At 39.4% G+C, this 22904-nt stretch overlaps 1 protein-coding gene across 1 annotated transcript in view; it reads left to right on the forward strand.

Moving 5' to 3' along the window:
* The window catches only part of prkcaa (protein kinase C, alpha, a), a 136651-nt gene that overhangs the window by 44529 nt on the left and 69218 nt on the right, over positions 1-22904 (forward strand). Inside the window, exon 3 of the mRNA XM_080030056.1 lies at positions 9348-9430. Coding sequence (XP_079886182.1) covers positions 9348-9430 — 83 coding nt within the window. The remainder of the gene's footprint in view (positions 1-9347; positions 9431-22904) is intronic.

The following is a 22904-nucleotide window of genomic DNA, read 5'->3' on the forward strand; positions in this document are numbered from 1 at the left end:
CTTGACAGTAAAGTCTCCAACTCAAATATGTACATACATTTCAGGGTGTTGTGCATCCCTGGCAATAAAAACTTTGGATCTGGAATAAACTGTTGAAGAAATATAGCTTTCGGAAAAAAAGTTGTCTTGTGGCACAACTTGCCCCCGGTGTGGTGTAAGTTGTGCCGTTGGAGAGAATACCATGGGGTGAATTGTGCCATTGATATATATCTCATAAACTGTAATGCAAGGCAAATCCACAAGACAATTACTTATTTAAGGTTTATTTAAAGTAAATAAAGTAAATATTTTACAAAGATTGAAGGACAATTTTCTTAAACAAGGCCTAGCAGATCTAATGGTTTTACCTGCAAAGCTCACAATGACAAAGTCACCATCATCATCTTTCTGGCCATCTGAACTCTCATCAGTGGTGTCGTTAAGTGGAATGGAGATGTCACTCTCTTCTGAGCTACTGTAGACAATCACTTTCTTTTGGTGACCAGCGTATGCAGCCATGCCAATGGCACACTTCTCAGAAATGTACTTTGCACTAGCTGCTCTGCCCTTTTAGAACCAACTGCCACCTGGCATATGCGATTCCCCCTCCATTTCTGCCTTTAAATCAAGGCTCAAAACCCATCTGTACACCCTGGTTTTTCCTCCCCATTAACTATCTTACCTCTGCACTACTATCTTTGTTTATATGTGGATGTCTGGGCTTTATGACTTTTATTTTGGTTATTGTTATTTTACCTTCATTGTTTACCTACTGAATGCACTATGTTCAGCACTTTGGACAGTGCAAACTGTTATAAATGTGCTTTTATAAATACATTTTACTTACTTACTAACTTATAACGCACCCCAGGCCCTCTGGCACAAATCACCCCAACCCCAGAATTTTGGATAATAAGCATGATGCAGCAGTTTAGGGCTGACATTGTGCTCACTATATAGACACAAAGTGTAGCATACTAAAGCACTAAAACATGTGTCAAATGTTTTCAAACGTGTTTATAATTGTTCAGACACAATAATCAAAAAACCTTGATCATGGAAATTTTACTTTGAAAGCTCAAAAAACTGTTTTTTGAGCTTAAATGTGCTTATATCTTATTCCATGTTTCTCCCTTCTTTACAGGATGAGTTAAATGGATGGCTCTTCTTAAATATGTGGTCACATTTCCAATTTCTTCTATGGTTTTCTAGAAACAAGGGGTGGCACATCTTCCCCACCGGCACAACTTAGGCCACTCTCCCCTACAATAAAAAATATATATATTTGAGAGAAAAAAAAAAGAAAACAACTAAACAAATATTCCGAATACTGATTTGAGCTCCGTATACTAATTTAGCAAACGAATACTCGGATATTCGAATAACAGACCATTATTTGGAAGTTTATGACAAGGGGGAGTGTATGATTGAGACTAAAGGAATTTAAGTAACACGGGTTAACCACAGAACAGTGACAGGAGGCTGTGAAGATACTTCATACGATGTGTGGTGTTCTGAATGAAATAATTTATTTGAGTGCCCCACCTCAAAATCGTACCCTTGTTTTTGTGGTCTGGAAATTACAAGCTTTGATTTCTTGTGATTCCTAAAAAGTCTGATTTTTTTCGTTCGCCAATTAACTCAAATATCTTTAGATTATCTTGAAATCAAGGAACACTTTACTGTTATTATTGAGAGGAAAGGTTTGTGTAGCAGAATTTAAAGTAACTTCAGTCATCACAGAGTTTTAGAGAAAACCAAGTCTTGTACTTAATGCATTTATTTGCATGAATATGAAAAACTTCAAGCAGACTGTTCATTGATTACTAATTTTTAATATTAAATGGCTCTGCGGGGGCAGGGATGTCAGAGCCATGTCTATGTAGGAATACATCCAGAAGTACAATAATGTATCTGCAAGTTCTTCCTTTCCTGTTATTAGGTTACTGCAGATGATGAATGACTGTCCTGTTAAGAATTGGCTATCGCTCATGTCACAGTGATGCACAGTTATGTCAGCTGTAATATCCAGACCTTTAAGTTATGATGATAGTGTGAAAACAGTCATCGTGGGAAAAAGCTTTATGGATGGTGTTGATGGTTGATTGCACTGAGGTGTTGTTGACCTTTATTATCAATTCATCATCATCACTGAAAATGCTGCTCAAGCCGTCACTGCAGCAGGTAAGGCAGCAGTCTAACTTTTATAGGTAGTTTTATATTTTCCTTATGCTTTTTAGATAATTTTTATCATAAAGCTGAGTTTTGCCCTCAGGGCCAGATCCACTAAAGGATCGCGCTGCCTTTGCGGCCATTTAACCTGTGCAAATGAGATTATAGAAAAAAGTAAAGTCTAATCCACAGAGCACACACAAAGGGGAAAATGCACGCAAACTAATCAAACTGCCCTGTCGAGCAGACAGCGCATTGTGCCCTCTCTCTCTCTCTCTTCAAAGAGAGAGAGAGAGAGCTCTTGTGAGCTTTAAATTATAATGAAATTATATTTAGTGATAGTATGAGGTATATCTATAGGCAAGGGAAAATGTGAATTGTGTACTTATACGAATTTCCAAAAAGAAAAAAGAGAAATTAAAAACATGGGTCTGATGTAGCTCAGGATTATTTTTTAATGGCGCTTTATTAAAAACAAAGTCACCGTATAAACCTGGAATCAATGTGTAACAGCCGACCTGTGTGGATGTGAACCAGATTGTAGAACATTCCTCACCATGTCCTGGTCGATTGGCTTTATCCATGGCATCATGCATAAAAGTGTAGAAGTGCACAGTGCTGCCTGTAACAGTCCCAGCTGCCAAACTTTGTGAGTGTGTTAGTGCCGGCATATAATTAATGCAAATTCCCCTGTGGGCAGAATACAGGGGCTATTTGGTTGCAAATCATGGAGCTATTAGCACGCCAAATCCATTTTTAGTGGATCTGGCCCTAATGGTGTAACTTTCACTCTGAGTTGATATGTGGATGATAATAGTATGTTTGTTAAAAGTATTGGAGCTTGTAGCAGAATTTAGGTTTACACAGATATGTCAGTTTGAAAGTAAACTGAACCATGACCCCCCAAATAACATAGTTACAAGGATTTAGTGAATTTGGGTTAGAATTAGGGTTGCAAAGGGGTGGAAAGTTTCCGGTAAATTACCGGAAAGTTTCCAGAAACTTTCCACGGGAACTTTTGCTCGGGAATTTTGGGAATATTCAAAATTGGAAATTATAGGAATTAACAAAATGGCGGTAATTTAAATTATTTTTTTTCATAACCAACCATAAATCTAAACATTTAAACACTATGTTTGGTCATAGGCAGACATCCATGCAAAATAATACAATCAAAAAACATTACATTTGAACAGATTTATTTGTAAGAAGAACTTTATCAAGTTGATTATTTTATGAACAATCAATAATTTCACTGAACAACAAAAAGATGAATGTTGAGTAAATTATTACTCATCTGTCTGACCCCACCCATTCAATAAATAAAGTATAAAGTCAAATGTCCCCCCACCATGTGATGGAGGAATGCACAGAGCATGTAGGGGACGTGGCCTCAGTACCCCTGCAGTAGGATGTGTGCTATGTGCAATTTGCCAAGTGTACTTGCATAAAATCTGGTTGTTTGAGTCAAGATTATGCTAAAATGTATTGTCCCCAACTATATTTAAAAGCAAAGCTTAAGCCTCTGTAAACCTGGTCTAGTAAAAATCAATTTATGATATCAAGTTGGGTGTCTCAATAAACTTTAAAAAAAAATTCTGATTTGAAATTAAATGTTCATAAATATATTAAAACTTAGTTGAAAAAACTGCTTTTTACAGTCTAGAACGTTTGCCTGGACTGAAATAACATAGTTAGAAGGATTTAGTGCATTTGGGCTGCTTTAAATTTAGTAAATTCCCGTTTATTCCCGTTAATTCCCAAAATTCCCGTTAATTCCCATAAATTCCCGTTAATTCCCATGGAAAGTTTCCAACTTTGAAAATTCCCGGAATTTTGCAACCCTAGTTAGAATAGAATAGAATAATCTTTATTGTCATTGTACAAGACAACACAATTTTGTTTGGAGCAGTCCTCCTCCAGTTGCACAGTTCTATAAATATCAATATGAGAAAATATAAAAAAAACACAACATTATCAACAGTATCAGCAATATATGTATATTGCTGATACTGTTGATAATGTTGTGTCAACAGTATCACATGAACACACAGCCGCATTCATCAGATAGTGCCGCGATGGAGAGCAGTGAGTCATCGTTCACTAGCACAGAGACCCGCCTCTTTATAGCCCTCTGTCTCCTGATTGGATATAATGAGCGGGAAATTTTATCTGGCAATTACTGCAAAACTGAATGACTGTGAGACCTGTGTTATGAACTGTGCATACTGTATATGTGATCGCAGTATGAATATAGAGAGATTTAACATGTATATTAACAAAAAATATCTCTTACTTCTCCTTTAATAGAAAGCGAGGGCATCACCAAAGGTTTATCCTCACGTGAGGGTGTGTAGGGTATGAATGTGTGTTCTAAATGTCATGGCAATCCATCCACAGTTGTGATATTTGTAAATGAAAAGTAAGGTGCTGACTTACGTCTGTACCTAATTTCATGGCAAACTGTCTTAAAGTTGCTGAGATATTTCAGTTTTGATTGAGTGGTGGAGTGACTGAGAGATCTTGTCATCCATGGAGCTATGTCACTTACATCACTAAAAAGGGATAATTGTCTTGTCATACCATCTATAAGTATCATTTGAAGGTATTTTCAGACGACTGATAGTTGCATAAAAATATTCTGTAGATGTGCTTAATACTGTACTGTTTTTGCCTATGTTCATAGACAGTAATGTAGTCTTAGTTTGCACTGCACTCTAGGCAAAGTGCCCCCATACCGTGCCCAAGACGGATTGCCCCTCCCACAGACAAACACGGATCGCCGTTTATGCTCATGCTTGTGCGCATGTCGGCTCATAGGCATCTATATCGTCCCCAAGCACACCTCTCCCAACTGTGCCGGAGCAGAAGAAGTGTACCGTGCTTGAGTACGGAACGGAGCACTCACACTTGTCAAACAAACTAGGCTTTAGGGGGCAACCGTATTGGGCACAGTACAGCTGGCTTAGTGTGAGTGCCCCTGTAGAGTTTTCCCTATAACACCTATTGTGGGTGGTGATGAAATTGTTTTTGTTGTTCCAGCTCACAAAATTAAAAACATGCTGGCAGAAACGCTGGAATTTATTTTTTAGAAGAAAATATATGAACTGTAGCCAATTTGGATTAACCCTTCTGTTAACCTCTGTTCAGTATTAATTTGCACAATATCTTAATACTCAGCCTTGAGAAAACTGTCTGCTTTATTCCCTTATTATGCCCATGTAAACTACTCCAATGAGAAAGCTCAGTGCCCTAGAGGTTGATTGGTTGAGGTTTTAAATATATATTTCTTGACTAAATGTTTACAGTATAGAGGAATACCCTGCTTTAAATCTGCAGTTTGTTTTGTAATATGTGTTTTGATCAGACAACCGTATCTGAAATAGTGATCTAAAATGACAGGATTGGTACGTTTAACTACATCAAGCTGTGAATAAAGAAGAAAAAAAAAAAAAGATTCTTCTTTTCATGGCCATGGAGGTATTGTATAGTGGTGACAATAGTCCAGGCATGTGGGGAAGAGAACCTCTGAGATTAATGAAAGCTTCCGCGTCTCTGAAAAGAGGCTTTTGTTTAAGGGCACCGGTGGACCCGCCGCCCACTGGTGCCTCTTGATATTTGGATTAACAAGCTTTCTCCACAATTCTTTTGTTTTACACCGGGAAATAAATCCCATCAAAATAAATAAGAACGGTTGAATGAAATCACCCCCTTTCTCATTTCCCACCTGTATTCAAGGAAAAACTTGAGGAAATTGCTTCAATGAACTCTTGACCTGAAGGAAATTTGTAAGAGATTGATTTGCCAGAGTGGGAGTTAATGTAGCTCCTAGCTCTGTTATCGTTTGGGATAGAAGAGAGATTTCCAAAGCAATACATATTGATTTGAAAACCCCCATTACACCCTCACTTGCTGTATTAATAATCCTGTCCAGAGAGTGAAGAAATTAGGTCAGAGGCAGATGATTATTTCCAGTTATTATTTCCATCCTAACAAACCTGATGGAACCACCACAAGCTGCTTCTCAAAGGTATAAGCTGGTGTGAGTTGGCACACATGACTCTGTGAGCCTTAATTGCTCTTTATTGAATTGTTATCCCCAAAGTGCCCGTTATAATCCAATTGCTCTTTTATGGCAACAGCTTTTGATACAAACTGACCACTCTGAGCCTGATGTTTTTTTTGAGCTATAAAAACATGTAGCTCAGTAGCTTTCCTAATGTTTTGCTAAGATAAATAGGCCTAATTTAAAGACTACTAAACACCAATGAATAAGATATACTGTACATATGTATAAAGAGCACATTATTGCTTTATAGTAATGCAATTACTTGGTGCCTCTGCCTCCTAATGGTTCCAGTAAGATGGCGTCAAAGGTGATGAATGCTGAATCGCTAAGTGTTGCCCCAGAACAAGACCTTTGGGACAAGTGATCACAGGCTGCCGAACTCTAATGAGAACAGCGGGAGGCGGACAGTTTCAACCTCCTTCATTTTCAGCCTCTATCGACCCCCTCCTTTATCTCCCTCCACCTCTGCAGCTCTCATTTATAACTTCTCCCTCTTTGTTCTCCATTTTTGTCTCAAACACTCTTAACAAGCAAAGCCAGATCCACTAAACTCTACTAGAGAAAAGCCCTTTTTCAATTACACATCTTACAGGAAATTGTTGTCCTAGCCAGAAAACAACAATTCAAGTTGTCCCTCCAACTGTCTTGGACACAACCTCGTTGTTTATTTCTGTTAACTTAAGTATTAATAAATATATGACTCTCAAGCCTTAATAGAAATATCCCATCAAACATTACGTGATTGCCAAAATTGAGCAGACTCCATTAAACTGCAGAGCATGTGTTCAGACCATATGTTTCGTATTTTATCTGAGCAAATGTATTGAAGGACATACACAGGGTGCTAACCCATACAGAAACCCAAACTTCAACAGAAACAAGACAGTGGTTTTGTATGCACATTGCTGGATGTACCATTTTGTGTAATCTTGTATTCCTCTGGTCTTCAAAGTGTCTGTTGGGAACAGGGTTACTCATTCTACAATCAGCTATTTACTGCAGGAGGAATTATAGAGGTAGTGAATCAGTGAGATTTATGGCCTGGTGTGTGGCTTGGCAGTAGTGAGAGTTATGGGTCATGGTTGGTTATTGACTGCACTGTAGAAGGAATTGAGTTGTGGTAGTGGTGTGTGGGGGTTGTATTGATTTGCCAACATTACATACCAACATGTTGGTAACCCTAACCCTTTAAATGGACTAGAAATGATCATATTATCGGGTTTACTACAATGCATTTCCCCTCAGCTGGAGCTTCTGTTTGTATAGGTGCCATGGTTTTAACGATGAAAAAATAAAAATAAAATTTCTGTGCCAGTGCCCTGTATTGGTCATTCCAAGTTATTTTATAAGGATGACATGATCAGATACACCTTTAGCAAACTGTGTTTATCACATTTGCACAAGAAATCAGCTATGATACTATTGAGATTGATGCTCCTGAAAATAACTAATTTCACCTATGGTGGTTCATCTGGAGCAGACATCCAAACAATACTGTTGGTACTGACCCAAACACTGTCGGTGACACTTTTTAACCAGGGTGTCCACCCACCCACCCACAAACAACTTAATACTGAAAATAAAGGGACCACATGTAATACCTTATTATTATATATGTTCTAAAAATACAAAAATGCTCTGTAGGCTAGTAGATATATACATTATGGCACATTTTGATGTTTTATCGTATTGATCCTATCTGGATTTGACTATTTGAAATTCCTGCTGTAAAGTGATATGTCTGACAACTGTGGGCCAGCAAATATTGATTCCTTTGTGCTTTGCTTCACCAAAAGCTGATATGACATAATAGGGATGCAGAGAGCTCACAACATGATTCTGTAAACGGACAGATGGGAAAGAAGGAATGAAGAGCACATATGAAAAGAAAAGCATTGTTCACCAATTATTTTTTGCATAGTTTTAAACCTGATAAACAGTGGCTCAATATGGCAACTTGAATATAAAATATGCATAAACCTTCATGTATACGCAGACAAGTAAACCAAATTCAATGTGCAGTCCAAATTCTACTAATCTCTGGTGATAATGTCCATTTTCAGAGGACGGTAATGCTCCCAAGTGCAGTAGTCTGTCATATAATCCTGATGTATAAGCCACATCTCAGTATTTACTTCTAAAATCTAAATTGCAAAACGTCTTCTCAAAACGTTTGACACATACATATATCGATGCTAATGAAGTGTTACATTCATACATATTTGTCTTTAGTCATGACTGTAATGGAGGCAGCTCTGTGACGGGATAGATGGTGGATGGATGTATTAGGTGTGAACAGCAGCAATCAGTAGGCAAACATAATAATCATTTTCACATTAACAACAGCACTGTCATTACACTGTTGGTGTTCCTCAGTTAGTGCTAAGTAAGGACTATTCAAAACCACCAATTTCAGATGCTTTCATTGCAATGCCGCAAGTGTTGCCCATAAACAAATAACAAGTCCTTACAAAGGATGGGGGGCACTTGTATAAAAAGCAAAAGGTAAGAGGGGTAGAACCCGTATGAAGATAGATCTATGATTAACAAGTGATGGCAGAAAACTGAGAATATTCTGTTTCTGTTATGTTGACCGTTCGGTGCTAAAACACATACCCTCCCTCACCCTGTCTCGTCTGTGTGTCAGATGGCTTTTTAAACTCTCCCTCCACTTTCAGCCGGTTGCTTGCTTGTCTGCAGACTGCATAGTGCACTCTATGACCTGGCATGGCACTTGGCACGGAGGATGATACTGTGTGCCCTGGCAGGGTGTACATGCATATGTATTCAAGTGTGTGTGCTCCTGCAATGCCTGTGAGGAGGTGGCACTGCACTGTGCAATAAGAGCAGTCAGCCTCCAGGACTGGCCATCTGGACACATGATAAGGAGCCTCGCCCATACATCAGTTTTTTTTCTTTGGTTTCTCTAAATGTTATCAGATCTCTGTCTCTTTCTGCTGTCTGTGTACAAATCAGTGAACAATGATAAGCTGTATTTCAGCGACCTCACTCTTTGTCTATTGTCTGCCTTTCTCCATCTGTCTGTGTATTTCTTTCTTTCTGAATATCTTCTCTTCCCATCTCTCTCCCTTAACTCTCTCCTCTCATCTCTTTTCTTCCCCTGCAGTTTGCTGTTTCGTGGTCCACAAGAGGTGCCATGAACTTGTCACGTTCTCCTGCCCAGGGGCAGATAAGGGGCCTGACACAGACGTAAGTAACCAGAGCCCAGCTGTTGCCTCTCACGTGTTTGTCTGTGAGGAGGTGCCATTGCTGTCATTTCGCTGAAGTAAATACACAGTGGCACCAATATGCAGACACATCTACCAGGTTTGCTTCTTATCTGAACACACTTGCTTTCTTTGACAGCCCCAGAGCTGCTATGTATCCCTGTCATATTCTGAAGCGCTGTAGCAGAGGGGGCAGGGGAAAAGTGAAACTCTCCTCTTTCGAGTATCACTTTCCAAACACCGAGAGCCACAGAGTTTATATAACCTCACCTTTCAGTTCCTACACAGTGTGTGGATGGTTGAAATGATAAAATCGGCTGACTTTATAGTATTTTTTTTATTTAGGTTGATGACAAGCTAAATATGGTCCAAAATAAAAACATATTGTTTTACCTGAAACTACATGCTTGGCACCTTTATTTCATTGTTTTCAAGAGGAGAGCTCTAATCTTTTACTTTGGTATTAGCTTTTCAAGGAAGGCCATTCAAGTGTTGAATTCAGTCGACGCCTGATTGAATCACAGCAGCAGGTGGCTAAATACTTTATTTAAATGTTAATTTTCCAGTGGACTCACTGCTTGCCACTTTAAAGAAAAAATATTTAGATAATCCACTTAGTGAGTCATTGTTTCCAGCCCCTAAAAATAACTAAATAGACATTATTCATTTTAGATTATTCTGTCTTTGTAATTATGTAATCAAATTCAATATTTTGCCCTGGCCAAGAGACAGATGGGAAACATAGGAGTGGTGATAGAAAAAACCTACTGTACATCTGTCCTGGCCGGGACTAAAGATACACACGGTGCTAACAGCTGGTTGTTTGCAACTTTCTGATGTAATGATTAGGCCTACACTAAAAGGTCAAGCAAACTTGGGAACAATAAAGTTTTTTTTGAGTTGTCAGTGAAAGTCTAGTTGAAAAAGTTCACACTGTCATATATCTTGTAAATTGGTTTGCTGCTGGGTAATTTAATCAGCATATTGACTTAAAAAGGCTTTAGCTTTAATGTTGTTCTCTGTTACAAACATATATACATTAAAAAGGGTTTATTTCATTGGACCATCAAAATCATTTGAAATTCCTTATAAATATCAGCTATTGTTTGTTCAAGGAGATCTCCCTTTCGCCTCTTCATCGGTTGCTAGTAGCAGCTCAGCCGCTGCCTACCTGCTTGCTAAGTGTGAGACCCCATTTACATGCCTGCTTGCCTGCCCGGCATGCATAGCCAGCCTGTCAATGTTAACGCAGCACAGCCTGGCCTCTGTAACTGGAGATATGTCAGTGTGTCATTTAAGATCACCAACCCAAACTCTTTAAATAGAGCACGCCACGGATGACACAGAAGCTTTAACAGCAGAAAATAGTCCGACCCAGGGGGATTCTTGATTTGAGGCCGGCACGGAGGTTCAGAGTTGTAAAGGGACATCGGGTTCATCTTTAGCAGGACAGTCGAGTTAAAGACATTTGACTGAACTCTATGTGTTTCAGTGACCCTTTTTTATTTAAAAGTGTTTCTTGCTTAGGGGGTCGCTTTTGGTGTAGTGGTTAGAGCGCCCCCAATTGGACTGGAGCAGACGTCATCACCAGAGTGTTAAATTATTCTCATTATTATCTATTATTTATGCAGGCACTAGCCTACTTTTTATGGTTTTATGACTTTATTGCTCTACATTTCATGGCCCTGTATTGCCAACACAAACCATTTTTTATACTTTGAAAATGTTATTTATATATACTTATCAAAGTATTTGATGCCTCCTTTCAATATACAGTAGGCTACATTTCTGTGCACTTACGCAGTACTGTTGCCAGGGGCAACCACACATATTACATGGCTTGCTGCCTCCTGGGTGTGCAATCCAGGAAAGCAGTAACTCCCATGGCCAACAAATATCCTAAAAAACTGCAGTATCTAGGCTACCTGCATTTCATGACTCTGTTTTATAACTTATCTACAGGAAGAAACATAGCCACCAGGTATGATTTTACGGGATGACATTTTCATGGATACATTTTTCCTCACGGCAACAGCCTTCAGGGTGTTGTTTCAGTGGGAGGGTTAGGCTAGAAGTTTGCGACAGAGTACATTCAGTGGTGCCATATTTGAGGATAGAACTAACACTTGATTTATCTCCCAATTTCACAGGGAATGGTGGGGAAGTCTGTCTAGCCACAGGCTTGCTGCTCAACCCATTAGATTACTGCTTCTAATGAGACATTTTACGTTGCTGCAATTGGCATGTAAACTGAAAAAAAAGTACAGGTAAAATTAGTGTATGCAGAAATAGTTTATTACAGTAGTTCGCCGCTGAAATTTTCAATACTGTGTGTAAATTGAATAGCAAATGAAGTTATTTCAATATAATCAAATTTGATGTGATAATTTGTTGGACTGTAAATTGAATCACTTGTAAGCGCATTACATGCTACTACCAATTAGTCTGATTAAATCACTTAATTTAACAAAATGTTTTTGTGTGACTGCCAGGTGTTATGTTACCAACAGGTCGAGTAAGTTCACTGCTTTACAGGACAAGGCCATTAATAATGTAAGAGCTTCCCGTTTCACTACAGGGGCTCAACAGATGAAACTGAGAGGTTTGATGTGCTCGTTTACGTGGGTGTGTGGCTTCTGCATCATTGATTTCCACTTAACCAGTGCAGCACATATGACCCGGGCAAACTACCAGTCTTTTTGCACTGATTTCCTCAATGCTTACACACGCAAGCACGCACAAACGTACGCACGCAAGCACACAAGCAAGCACACACACAAGTACGCACAGACACACACACACACACACACACACACACACACACACACACACACACACACACACACACACACACACACACACACAGATATTCAGACAATCACTCCTAGCCCCTTGGGCTGTTCAGTGCAGAGATAGCTGTGATAGAATAACATAGTTAACCAGTAGCACAGTGTCCTTTCTGTCTCCACTGCTTGGAATCAGACAGAACGGACCTGAAGTTTACATGACAATCTGGAATAGCTCAAACAGACCCTAAAAAAGATCCAGGGCAATTTTTAAGATTATTTATTTGCATTTTTAGGGTTTTTATAAGACAGTTTGGAGAGACAGAGGTGACCACAGGTTGGATTTGAACTTGTGATCTACTGCTTCTGAGGAATGAGCCTCTAGGCCTCTACGGGCGGGTGCTTTAACCACTACATCATGAGCCCCCTGATCTAGTGCAATTTTAAATCGTCATATACTGCATGTGGATATCCTTCACAATGCCTAGCAGTAAAGTGGTAGCAAAACCCAGCCTCTAAATCGCCCACTAAAAGAGATGTAATCCAAAGGTGTAAGCAGGCCTTCAGATAATCTGACAGAAATCTAATTTGTATTTTATTAATGAGTGATGCCTTCGGCAGGAGGGATCTAATATTTAAAAGGGCAAATCTCACAGGATGAGATGGTTCTGGCAGACTATAGCAGATCTGGCAAAAATAGGTGTTCTGGTGATGAGGCTTGGGACACACACCGTCTCATTACAGAGGGCTCTGCTTGGGAATTGAAAACCAGATTACACTAGAGTGGAGTTAAATGACATCATCTGTGCCACAGGCTCCTTGAGTTGTCACAGGCAATGGAGCCTTTCATCTGTATTTCTTGTCCATTTCCTTTAAGAGAGGATGTTGGACATCTCTTTTAAACAGGCCTGCTCTGGTCCAGAAGTTGTTATATAAAGTCAAGACCCTGTCCTATGGTGTTCACCATTACCTTACCTTTTCTCTGGGGCAGAGTTCCTAGGAAGATGCTGTCTGCAAATAGTGATGAGGAGGAGTGGCACTGTAGTATTTGAGCTCCTTGTACTTAACTTGCGCCTGTTCTTTTTGGCACTTTCTACTTCTAATTCTAATTCTCTGCTCCACTGATCACAGGGTGTCCGGTATATCCTCCACCTCCTTCCGTCCACATTTGAAGGATCCTCGGGCCTGCCTGTGTGATGTAATGCCCCTTGTATCAGTGTCTACATAAAACAGCCTCCCACCCCTTACTGTGTCGAATCCCGCACACACTTTTAGCCCACGCCCCTATGCAAGTCCTTGCACAAACCGTGCAAGGAAACAGGGTCATAAAGAAACTTGAGGCTGCATATTTGCGCTTAGTGCACTGATTTTATTTTGGTGTGTGTCCTACAGTATAATGCACTACGGAGCTGTGTAAGAGTAAGCTATCTTAGCAAAACGAGATCAATGTAGACACAAATATGCCTGTGGACACACAAGACATGAAATCACACTGAGAGATGCCAGATAGGATTATCTCTATGGTCGGTAGCTAGAGCTGCAGCCTGCTGAACGAGCACACGAGAGGAGACACAAAACAGCTACCCATGTCCTTACAGGGAATAAGCGAATTCACTTGCTCAGGCAGTGTTTCTGAAAGGGTTTGACCTCTTTCATTGTCGTAGTTGAGCCAGTTAGCAATGTGTTTGTGGAGATGTTGCTGTCATTCTCTGCTCACAGAGTGTTAGGCCAAAATTTGTCAATTTAATTTGATAACGGAGTCATTACTGTTATTACAATCTGCCGAGTTACTCAAAACCAAACGACAAGGGGAAAGTTTAGGATAGAGAAGAAGTGGCAGGAGAGGGAAATACAATGTAGATAACATATCCAGATAATAGAGCAAATAGGACAATATAAAGCACTGTATATGTCAAATCCTGTCCCGGATTTTATCTTAACGCCTGTTTGCTGGTAACGCATTTCTCGCCCTGGTGATTACTTTAAATTAACTGATTTTATTTTGCCTAAAGGGTTTCTTCTTTTATTAACAAGAAACCCTTTAGGCTATGGTAAATGGTGGGCTAAAAAGATAAATTGTTACCCCAACAATATGATGATCACTAATTTATAAGAAATCATCTTCCCTAAATGGGCCTATACTGACAAAAAGTGCTGTTGCTAATGCATTTTAATGAAGCTGCTGATGTACATTCCCTCAAAATGTTGACTATGCTTCATAGTTGGAAATGTCTTGCTTATGCCTGCTGTTGACAGGGGCTCGCCTCATACACATTCTCATCTTAGATCCTGAAGGAATTAGGTCTCCGAAGGAAACACTGGCTGAAATAAACAAATGTGTGGGCTTACAAAGTCATTCTCAGAACCTACTTTATACCCCCAATTGATGATACGCGTAAATAAAATCTAACAACTTACAATGCTGATTGTTATTTAAAGGTGCTACGAGGAACTTTTACATTTCTGAAAAAGTCAAATGTTTCCTCTGATGATCAATTATTACATGTTACAGCAAAATGAGACCATCAGTGCAAAGAATGCTATTTTTATATAGTTTTTCATAATGCCTTTGTCATGGGTCCCTCACCCTGAAACTATAGCTGGTATAGTAAAAAACACTACCACTTTTGTCCGAAGTGGGTACAAGAATAAACAAAAGTTGAAAGTTCCTCGGAGCACCTTTAAAGTTAGGCTTTAATCACTGACAGCCGAGTCAGCTACAGACAGATGAGAATGCTTTGTTACTGACACAAATTAAAATTTTTAACATTTTAGGAAGTGTTAACACAAATAAAATAAAAAAATTAAAATGAAATAAAATACAACAGCAAAGACTTTTCCTTCAAAGACTATGCTGATGACATAGCCGTATTTCCGTGCCTGTAGGATGCCAACAGCCCCTCATACTTTCAGCACATCGACCACCTTGCCTCCTGGTCTGCCGTCAGTTTCCTTGACCTTAATGTCGGTAAAACCAAGGGACTGTGTTTGGACAGTATGATTAGAACAGGCAGCCCAGAGCCTGTCTTCAAAGCTGTTATAATGCAGCAGGAGGAAATGGAGCAAGTTACTCACTTGCAAGTACCATCATTGACAATAAACTCTCTTTTCATGAAGATTAGATTTTTCTAAAGGGCAAGGCTGCTCTCTCCTAAGGAGATTGAAAAGCTTCAATATTAGTACAAACAGGACTCACTAGTTCACTCACTGGAAGTGTCCTTCCCTACAATATTGTGTCCTAAAATGGCAACCTCTTAGTGAAACTCAGAAACAAGCTGACCCAGGAGGTTAACTGAAACAATTATAGGTAGCAAACAATTGAAGCTGCACAATCTATACTACCACTCAATTTACATTGATCCGACTCACCCACTAAGCTCATCAACAGGCACAAAACTGAAGGTCCCACAATTCTCTAGATATTGGAAAACAATAACAGAGCTCAACTTCCTGAACAACAGTAGGCTACTTTTATCTGTCAAGTGATTATGAGCCCACTGCAGCTACATACACAATGTATGCCAACAGCCTAATTCAGTCAGGTTTTATTCGATAAGTAATCTTCACATTGTATGATTTGTATGATAGACACATTATTATTAGCATTGTCTGGACATGTTAACGCTCATCAAGCCTCTTTGATTGTCATCAGTACATACAGCAAATGGCTGGAAGGTTACTCTTCAGTTGGAAGGTTATAATAGGAGCATCCCTGCTGCTGCACACCAGGAACAATAATTGGTTCATTGTGGACAACCTGCAAATTCCAAACCAATTCCAAATGATCATACCAGTTATCTGTATGGCCCTATATACTAGTGCAGTTTGATCTATATGAACCAAGTTATATCACTAGATTTATTTCATACATACCAGTGGGTGCAATAGTTGACATGTCTTTTAGAAAATTACACTTTTTGTGGCATCTACGGCTGTCTTTAAAATCACTCTGTCATTTCACTTGTTTTGGGCTTCCTTACATTATCATTTTCACAAGTTAATATCTGCAATATCTGATTTTAGTAATGTACCCAGTGAGGCTGCCAGTGGACCAGAAATTGTGGACTGATTTGTTTCAGAATATGATGTGATTTAGTTTTTTAACTGAAGGTAAACATGTCTAGTTTATTTGAATTAAAGTTTTTTTTATTTATAACAACGTTTTCAAGTGGGTTTTTAGATTTTCCTTTCGGGTGGATTCACATCAGTCTGAAAATTGAGTTTTCTTTTTTTGGGTTTCCAGGAAAACTGGAGCCCTTTTAAGAATATAAGAGATTGCGTTTTGTCACTGAAATACTTCAATGCTTCCAGTGATTATCGCTGTTGACGTATGGTTGATGGAGAGTCCTGTGGGATGCATGCTGATTGCTGATGATATTTATAAGCTCTCAGATTCTGATGAACTGGTCTTGGGTCTCTCTTGCTAATGGTCTGTGACGGGCCTGTCTATAAAGTGGGTTGATCAAGGCTTTGCTGGGGGGAGGCAATTTATAAGTGCTTACATCTCTCAAATATGTGTGTGTGTGTGTGTGTTGACAGAGGTGTAGGATAGGAGATGTGTGGGTACACTGGGAGCTGCTGAATCACTTCCTGGTAAAATATTCTCAACTGCACAAGTTTTTAGTTGGTGTAAACCTCCAAGTTCTCTATGTAATGTCATCTGCTTGACCTTTCAACACTGAAGTAAAAAAAAGTATTTGAAAGACTTGTGCTTGACAGTGAATGCAGACTCTATTTCCTGCACACCACACCTACACTGTTTCACATGTTAAAATACAGATAAACACACCAAAAGAGACAGCACTTTAGAAACAACTTTAGGATCTGTTAAGGCTATGTGCACTCTCTTTATTTGTCTCATTTCTCTGGTGATTTGTATCGATCTTTTACGAATGAGGAGGGGACCCTTTGAAAGGTGAAAATGGTTTAAGAAAGCAAAGGATAAAGTGATAGATTTTTTTAAATTCAGACAGTTGGCTACAGTAGACATATTTTCAATGGTATAAGCTTTTGATTATTTATGAAGGGCATATATTTAAGATTTGCGCTTCACCACCCCCTAAGCCCACTCACACATGCATAAAAATACCAAGCTGAAATGGATTTTTCATCATACACCTTTTAGAAGTAACCTTTATCTGGAAGCTCTGGCTTTGACTGTCGACTAACTTAATAGGAAACCTTGGTCTGATCCATTGCTTTTGTCATAAAATTCAAGCATACAGATTTTGCTGCATCAATAATTACTCTGGGGGATACTACACAGCCCAAGACATGCACGGAAGCTAAGTTTTCCATATATATTTAAAAATATCATAAAATAACTGACTTATTGATAGAAACCTTACAGCCATTTGTTTCCAGTCTTGTCTGTTTAAATTTGTCTTACTGTTAAAGTGTGTGGGTAAGGTAGCCCTGTGGTGAACACAAATGAAAAGTGTTATGGTCTGATGATGGATCGAATAAAAAAGTATTTATACTGTGACCTTTCGACTGCGTAAAACTCCTGTGGTGGATCTGTGAAGTTACTGTACAATCATCTGTGTGGATGTACCGGAGAGCCTTTTGGAAAGCATCTCTCTCCAATCTCGGGTAGGCTCATTTGCCAGTGTCAGACCCCTCAGAAGAGCTGCCATTCACACTGACATTCAAGAAATACCAGCCAAAAAGGAGCCACAATAAGTGTCTCAGCTTAAATGCATTGCACCTCAGTGGGTCTCTTTCCAGTTGAATAGAAGTTTGATTATTGCTCAGTGGGCAATTCGGAGGACCCTAGATTGGGACTGAGACATAGAATACGCTGCTGGACAGTTTTATTAGAAAATGAACAAAAATTAGCATTGTCTCCCCAATTGATGTTTTCTTGTCAGTTAGAAATCTTAAATTGCAGTCATTATTGCTCTGTAATTCATTCCCTTGATGTACAGCTGAAGGGGGCGATTTATACGCTATTTAATTCCCTTGATGTACAGCTGAAAGCAGCAAACCACACAAGCCAAGAAATCATTAGTCTCACTTAATAAGTAAAAGTGCGACAACTTGTCAAGAAATATCCACGTCACAGACTGGTAACTATACAGGTATATGCTCTTGAGACACCCAGGACGCACAGGGCTTCTTAAGGCTGAAGAGCCATGTCCCGTTTTCTTCTGTAATAGTGTGATGGGCACAACATAATTATAGACACACACACATACACGCACGCACGCACGCACGCACGCACGCACGCACGCACGCACGCACGCACGCACGCACGCACGCACGCACGCACGCACGCACGCACACACACACACACACACACACACACACACACACACCTCAAGTCCCTCTGAGGTTTGTTTACAGCAAGTATCTGGTAGCCAGTGTTGCCCCAACCATGCTAAGCATAACTAATGACCTGCGCATGGGAGAGTTGGAATGGCTCTTGACCTGAGTCAAGTCGCTGTCACAACATGGTTTTATACTGATTTCTTTGGAAGCCACATAGATAACTTCAATATACTTTGGAAATAAACCTTCAGGGATTTCACACAGTTTTACAATTGTTAATCCATAATCATCTTTCCCTATTTTTATTGCCAAAATGAATTGTCACTGTGTTGTAATCAACAAAGGTGGAATATAACATACATCCTTACTGTGTTCAGAGACAAACTAACTAACTGGTAAAGGCATGCTTGATTTGAAGATCATGTCAAACAGGCATATGTGCTAAACCTCCTCCATTGTCAGTGCACACAAAAACAATAGATGCCTGAGAGGGTCTGGAGTCTAAACTTAAACTTGTATGTAACAGTGAGGCCTGAAGCTGAACCAGCAGTAGGTCTGAAGCTCAACCCCAGAAATAGAACAAGTTACTGATATGTCATACTGCCTCTCTTCTTCTCCTGCTGTACAGTAGCCCAAGTGACTATAGAGTACTTTGCATTTTGCATTTTTTTTATTTATCGAAGATACAGTTTCACCTGCGAATTACATCTTTTCCTTGTTACTTATCAAGCAAACAGTTGGTTAGAAACTGGAAGGTGATCGTCTTGGCAATGGCTGAGGTGATTCAGTCTTTTACTTTTGTATGAACCAGTAAGAAGAGACAAATGATCAACCTAACCTAATTGACCTTTTCCTTTTATGACGGTAACTTTGTTATATTGTATCAAAATGTACTGAACAAAGTTATTTATTATCCATCTACAATTTAGACCTTGCCCCCCTTTATTCCTTGTTATCAACCTGACTTGGATACCCATTCACTAACTGACCAATGTAATTACACTCATTTTAGGTTACTAATTCACTCTAGGTGTTTCATACTATCACCAAAAACTCTCAGTAAGAAATGAAATGTCAGTTTTGCCACTTTTGTGGACACAGTAGGTATCTCTCAAAACCAACGTATTCTCAAAACAAAGGGGTGTATGGAAAGAGATATAAATGGTGAGTTATATTCAACCCGGTAACACAAAGAAACTCACATTTTGATACACACCCCAGCTCTGTTTATAGAAATATAGATTTTTTTTATTATAGATTTTGTAGATTAGGTTATAGGATTCTAGCACTTGATCTATGGAATAAAAGTAAGAAAATATTTTCTTCTTCCTCCCTCTCTGTGGTCGTTGCACATAAACTTCCCTTCACGCTTGGCACTACAGTACATTTGCTGAACTCTTGGCCTTCCTGATGTTTTGAGCCAAAGTATCTATTCCTCAACTCCCCCACTCCATAATTAAATCCCCAAACACACACACACACACAGCTGCAGACACTCAATTGATCGAACATACAAAAGTTTACTTCTATTGAGTTTCTGCAATCCAAACCACAGTGCAAAGACAACAGAGAGCAGAGTTGAACAGCCAAGCCACTGCCCCTGTCAGCTGGCTCATTACTGTGAAAAAATACTCTGCCAAGACTTTGGCTATTAGATAACTTTTTGAAACACATCCTGTGAAGTTCCTTTAATTATTAATCACCTGACAGATGGTCTGTGTCTGAAAAGCCCATTTATTCTGGCTTTTGGCTTATGTAACATGACCAAATGAAACAGCAGCTGGGTTGCTTTTTTCCAGTTTTTCCCCACAATTTTTTTCTACCTGCCATCCGTACTGCAGGTAACGTTGGCATAGAAGGTAGTAAACAGTTCAGTCATCTTCCAGCCGATGTGACAGCCGTGACTGAATCTCTTGTCGTCTCCTGACCCTGTAGATGTTACTCACAGCATGTGTGGCTATGCTAATGAATGTGTGCAAATGAATACATCTCTGCATCATCCATAGCTGTGGGTCCTGTACTAACTGGGAGCTCATTTTCTCCGGCTGTGAAAAAGGCAAGCAGGAGAGTTTGTTCAAAGGGGCTCCAAGTTCCCACAGATGTTAGCTCAGTTATGTTTGGCTCATGCGTCATGCTGTGTTTTCTATAATGTTCCATCATATAAAGTATGCCGATTTAAACAGTAACAGTATTGCATATGTTTTTTTTTGCGTTTTGATTCTTTGGTTATCTTAAAGCTTTTAGGGCTTATGTGTGAACATCATTCACTGCACCCACTGGACATTACAAATGCTCTTGCAGGGGACTCACAGCCTTCTATCACTTTGCCAGCATTATACATTTTGATCACATGAAAAATCAGGAATCAGAAACACACCTAAAATATAGTACTTACTGTATGTTCACAGTGTGCTGGTAAGAGTGTGTTCCTGTCGGCTGAAAATAATTGTGACTGATTGATTTGCAGCAGGGGGTTCATAGTAGCCCACTTACCACTTGTTTAGGAGGGTGTTTTTAGGATGTTGGGGTCACGTACTGAGCGTCTTCATCGGCACTTGTGCTACTTTTTCTCACAAATAGTTTAGTATACATTAGTAACGGCATGTGTTTAAACACACTAATCAATAAACCTATATAGCAATTTATTTATTAGGTATTTAAATGATAGCGTATTATCTTGTCAGTAACCAACATTTTATTAAAGCAAATGCAAATGTTGGGAGAATTGAGACTTACTACAAGTTTACTTTCAGTAAAGGTTTCAGTTACTTTTTTAAAAAACTACAAAAAACTGCACTATGCATTAAAAGCTCCGCTATTGATGGAATAGATTTATACTAAGTCAATCAAAATCACGGCATGGGCCCGGACCACTGTTCAAAGTGTTGGCTATTATATCTTGCTCTGCGCTAGCAACCAGATGTGTTAACAGATATCACACTGCAAGGAAAACCCCCCTGTGCGCTGTGGTGGCAACTTGCCCTCCCTCTCAGCACTCAGCAGCTTAGTGAAAGGCCATGAGGAATCAGGGTGGTGATTTATACGCTAAAAATAGTAACCTCTCCTAGCCTAACACCTCCTGTGTGGATAAACGATAGCTCCATTTGGATCATTTCAAAGAACTTCCTTACCTTAGTAACCACAGCTTTTACTCCTACAACTGTAGGCCAAGAAAGGGGTATTTACTAAATAGTCGCCAGCAGCAAAGTGTGTGTTTGAGCCTGTGTCTGTGTTTGATGGAAACCGAGGGGGACAGGGGGGACGGGGACGGGGACGGGGACGGGGACGGGGACGGGGACGGGGACGGGGACGGGGGGACGGGGACGGGAATATGTGAAAAAAAACTAAACTAAACTTTTTTAGTTTGTGTTTTTGATATTAACATCATATTAAGCAAATGTAAGTGATCATACAAAAAAGGAATACAATGTTTTGGTCTAGATAGTTAATAGCCTAATAATTGATTCAGATCATCTGGGAGATAATCCGAGGTTAACTGATCACGTGACGTCACGTTCACGTCCTAGCACAGTGTGTATTGAGTTTATTCAAACACATTTGGAAATGGGGCTACCTTCCGTTTCCCATGCACTGTGTATAGTCTAAAGCCTATTTCAGCCTTGTCTGTGGAAATAAAGATTGCTGGACAAGAGTTATTCTGCTTCGTTCCTCTCACTGCATTTAAATGCATTCATTATATTACAGAGAAATATGTCTTGTTAAAGAAAAAGAGGTCCAAGCTGAAATTTGTTCTCTGAGGGGGGGGGCTCACTCTCTCACACTTTGAAAACCCCTGCTCTAGGCATTTTGACTGTTGACGGTGACTTTGATGATTGAGTAGCTCAGTTTTGAACAATATTAATTAGATTATATTTAAAGGCTCAAGGGCTTAAAAGTAATAACAGTGAGTTAACACAGTGACACAGACTGCCCTGCTTGGCTCACATTGTCATGGTGTCATGTGAAAGGGATTTGACAATGATTAACAGTAGGTGTGCGTACTCGATATTGAACACAGTTACAGGATACTGTTATTGCAATCGAAACTTTAATTATTATTATTAATAATATTAAAATAATCTCTATTAACATTAACACTACTTATTCTGGTTTTCTAAGCATACAGGAATAGCCTTTTTTCAGAAAGTCAGATTAAACTGATTTATAATATCACCAAGGTGCACAACTTCTAAATGCTAATTATCTCTGTCAATCAGGATCAAGTTATTTGTTCAATATGTTCTGTGTTGTAATTATGGACCCTTATTTGCCTTTCAATATTTGCTTGCATATGTTTGTAAGTGTGTGTAGCAGTGCAAACATACTTTATATACAGGTTGACCATCAAAGAGGGTGACTCAACAACTGAAACAGAGAGGAGCTTCTTGCCACCTCCATTTT

Source organism: Ammodytes marinus (assembly GCF_949987685.1).
Source record: "Ammodytes marinus genome assembly, chromosome: 6".
NCBI classification, from domain to species: Eukaryota; Metazoa; Chordata; class Actinopteri; order Uranoscopiformes; family Ammodytidae; genus Ammodytes; species Ammodytes marinus.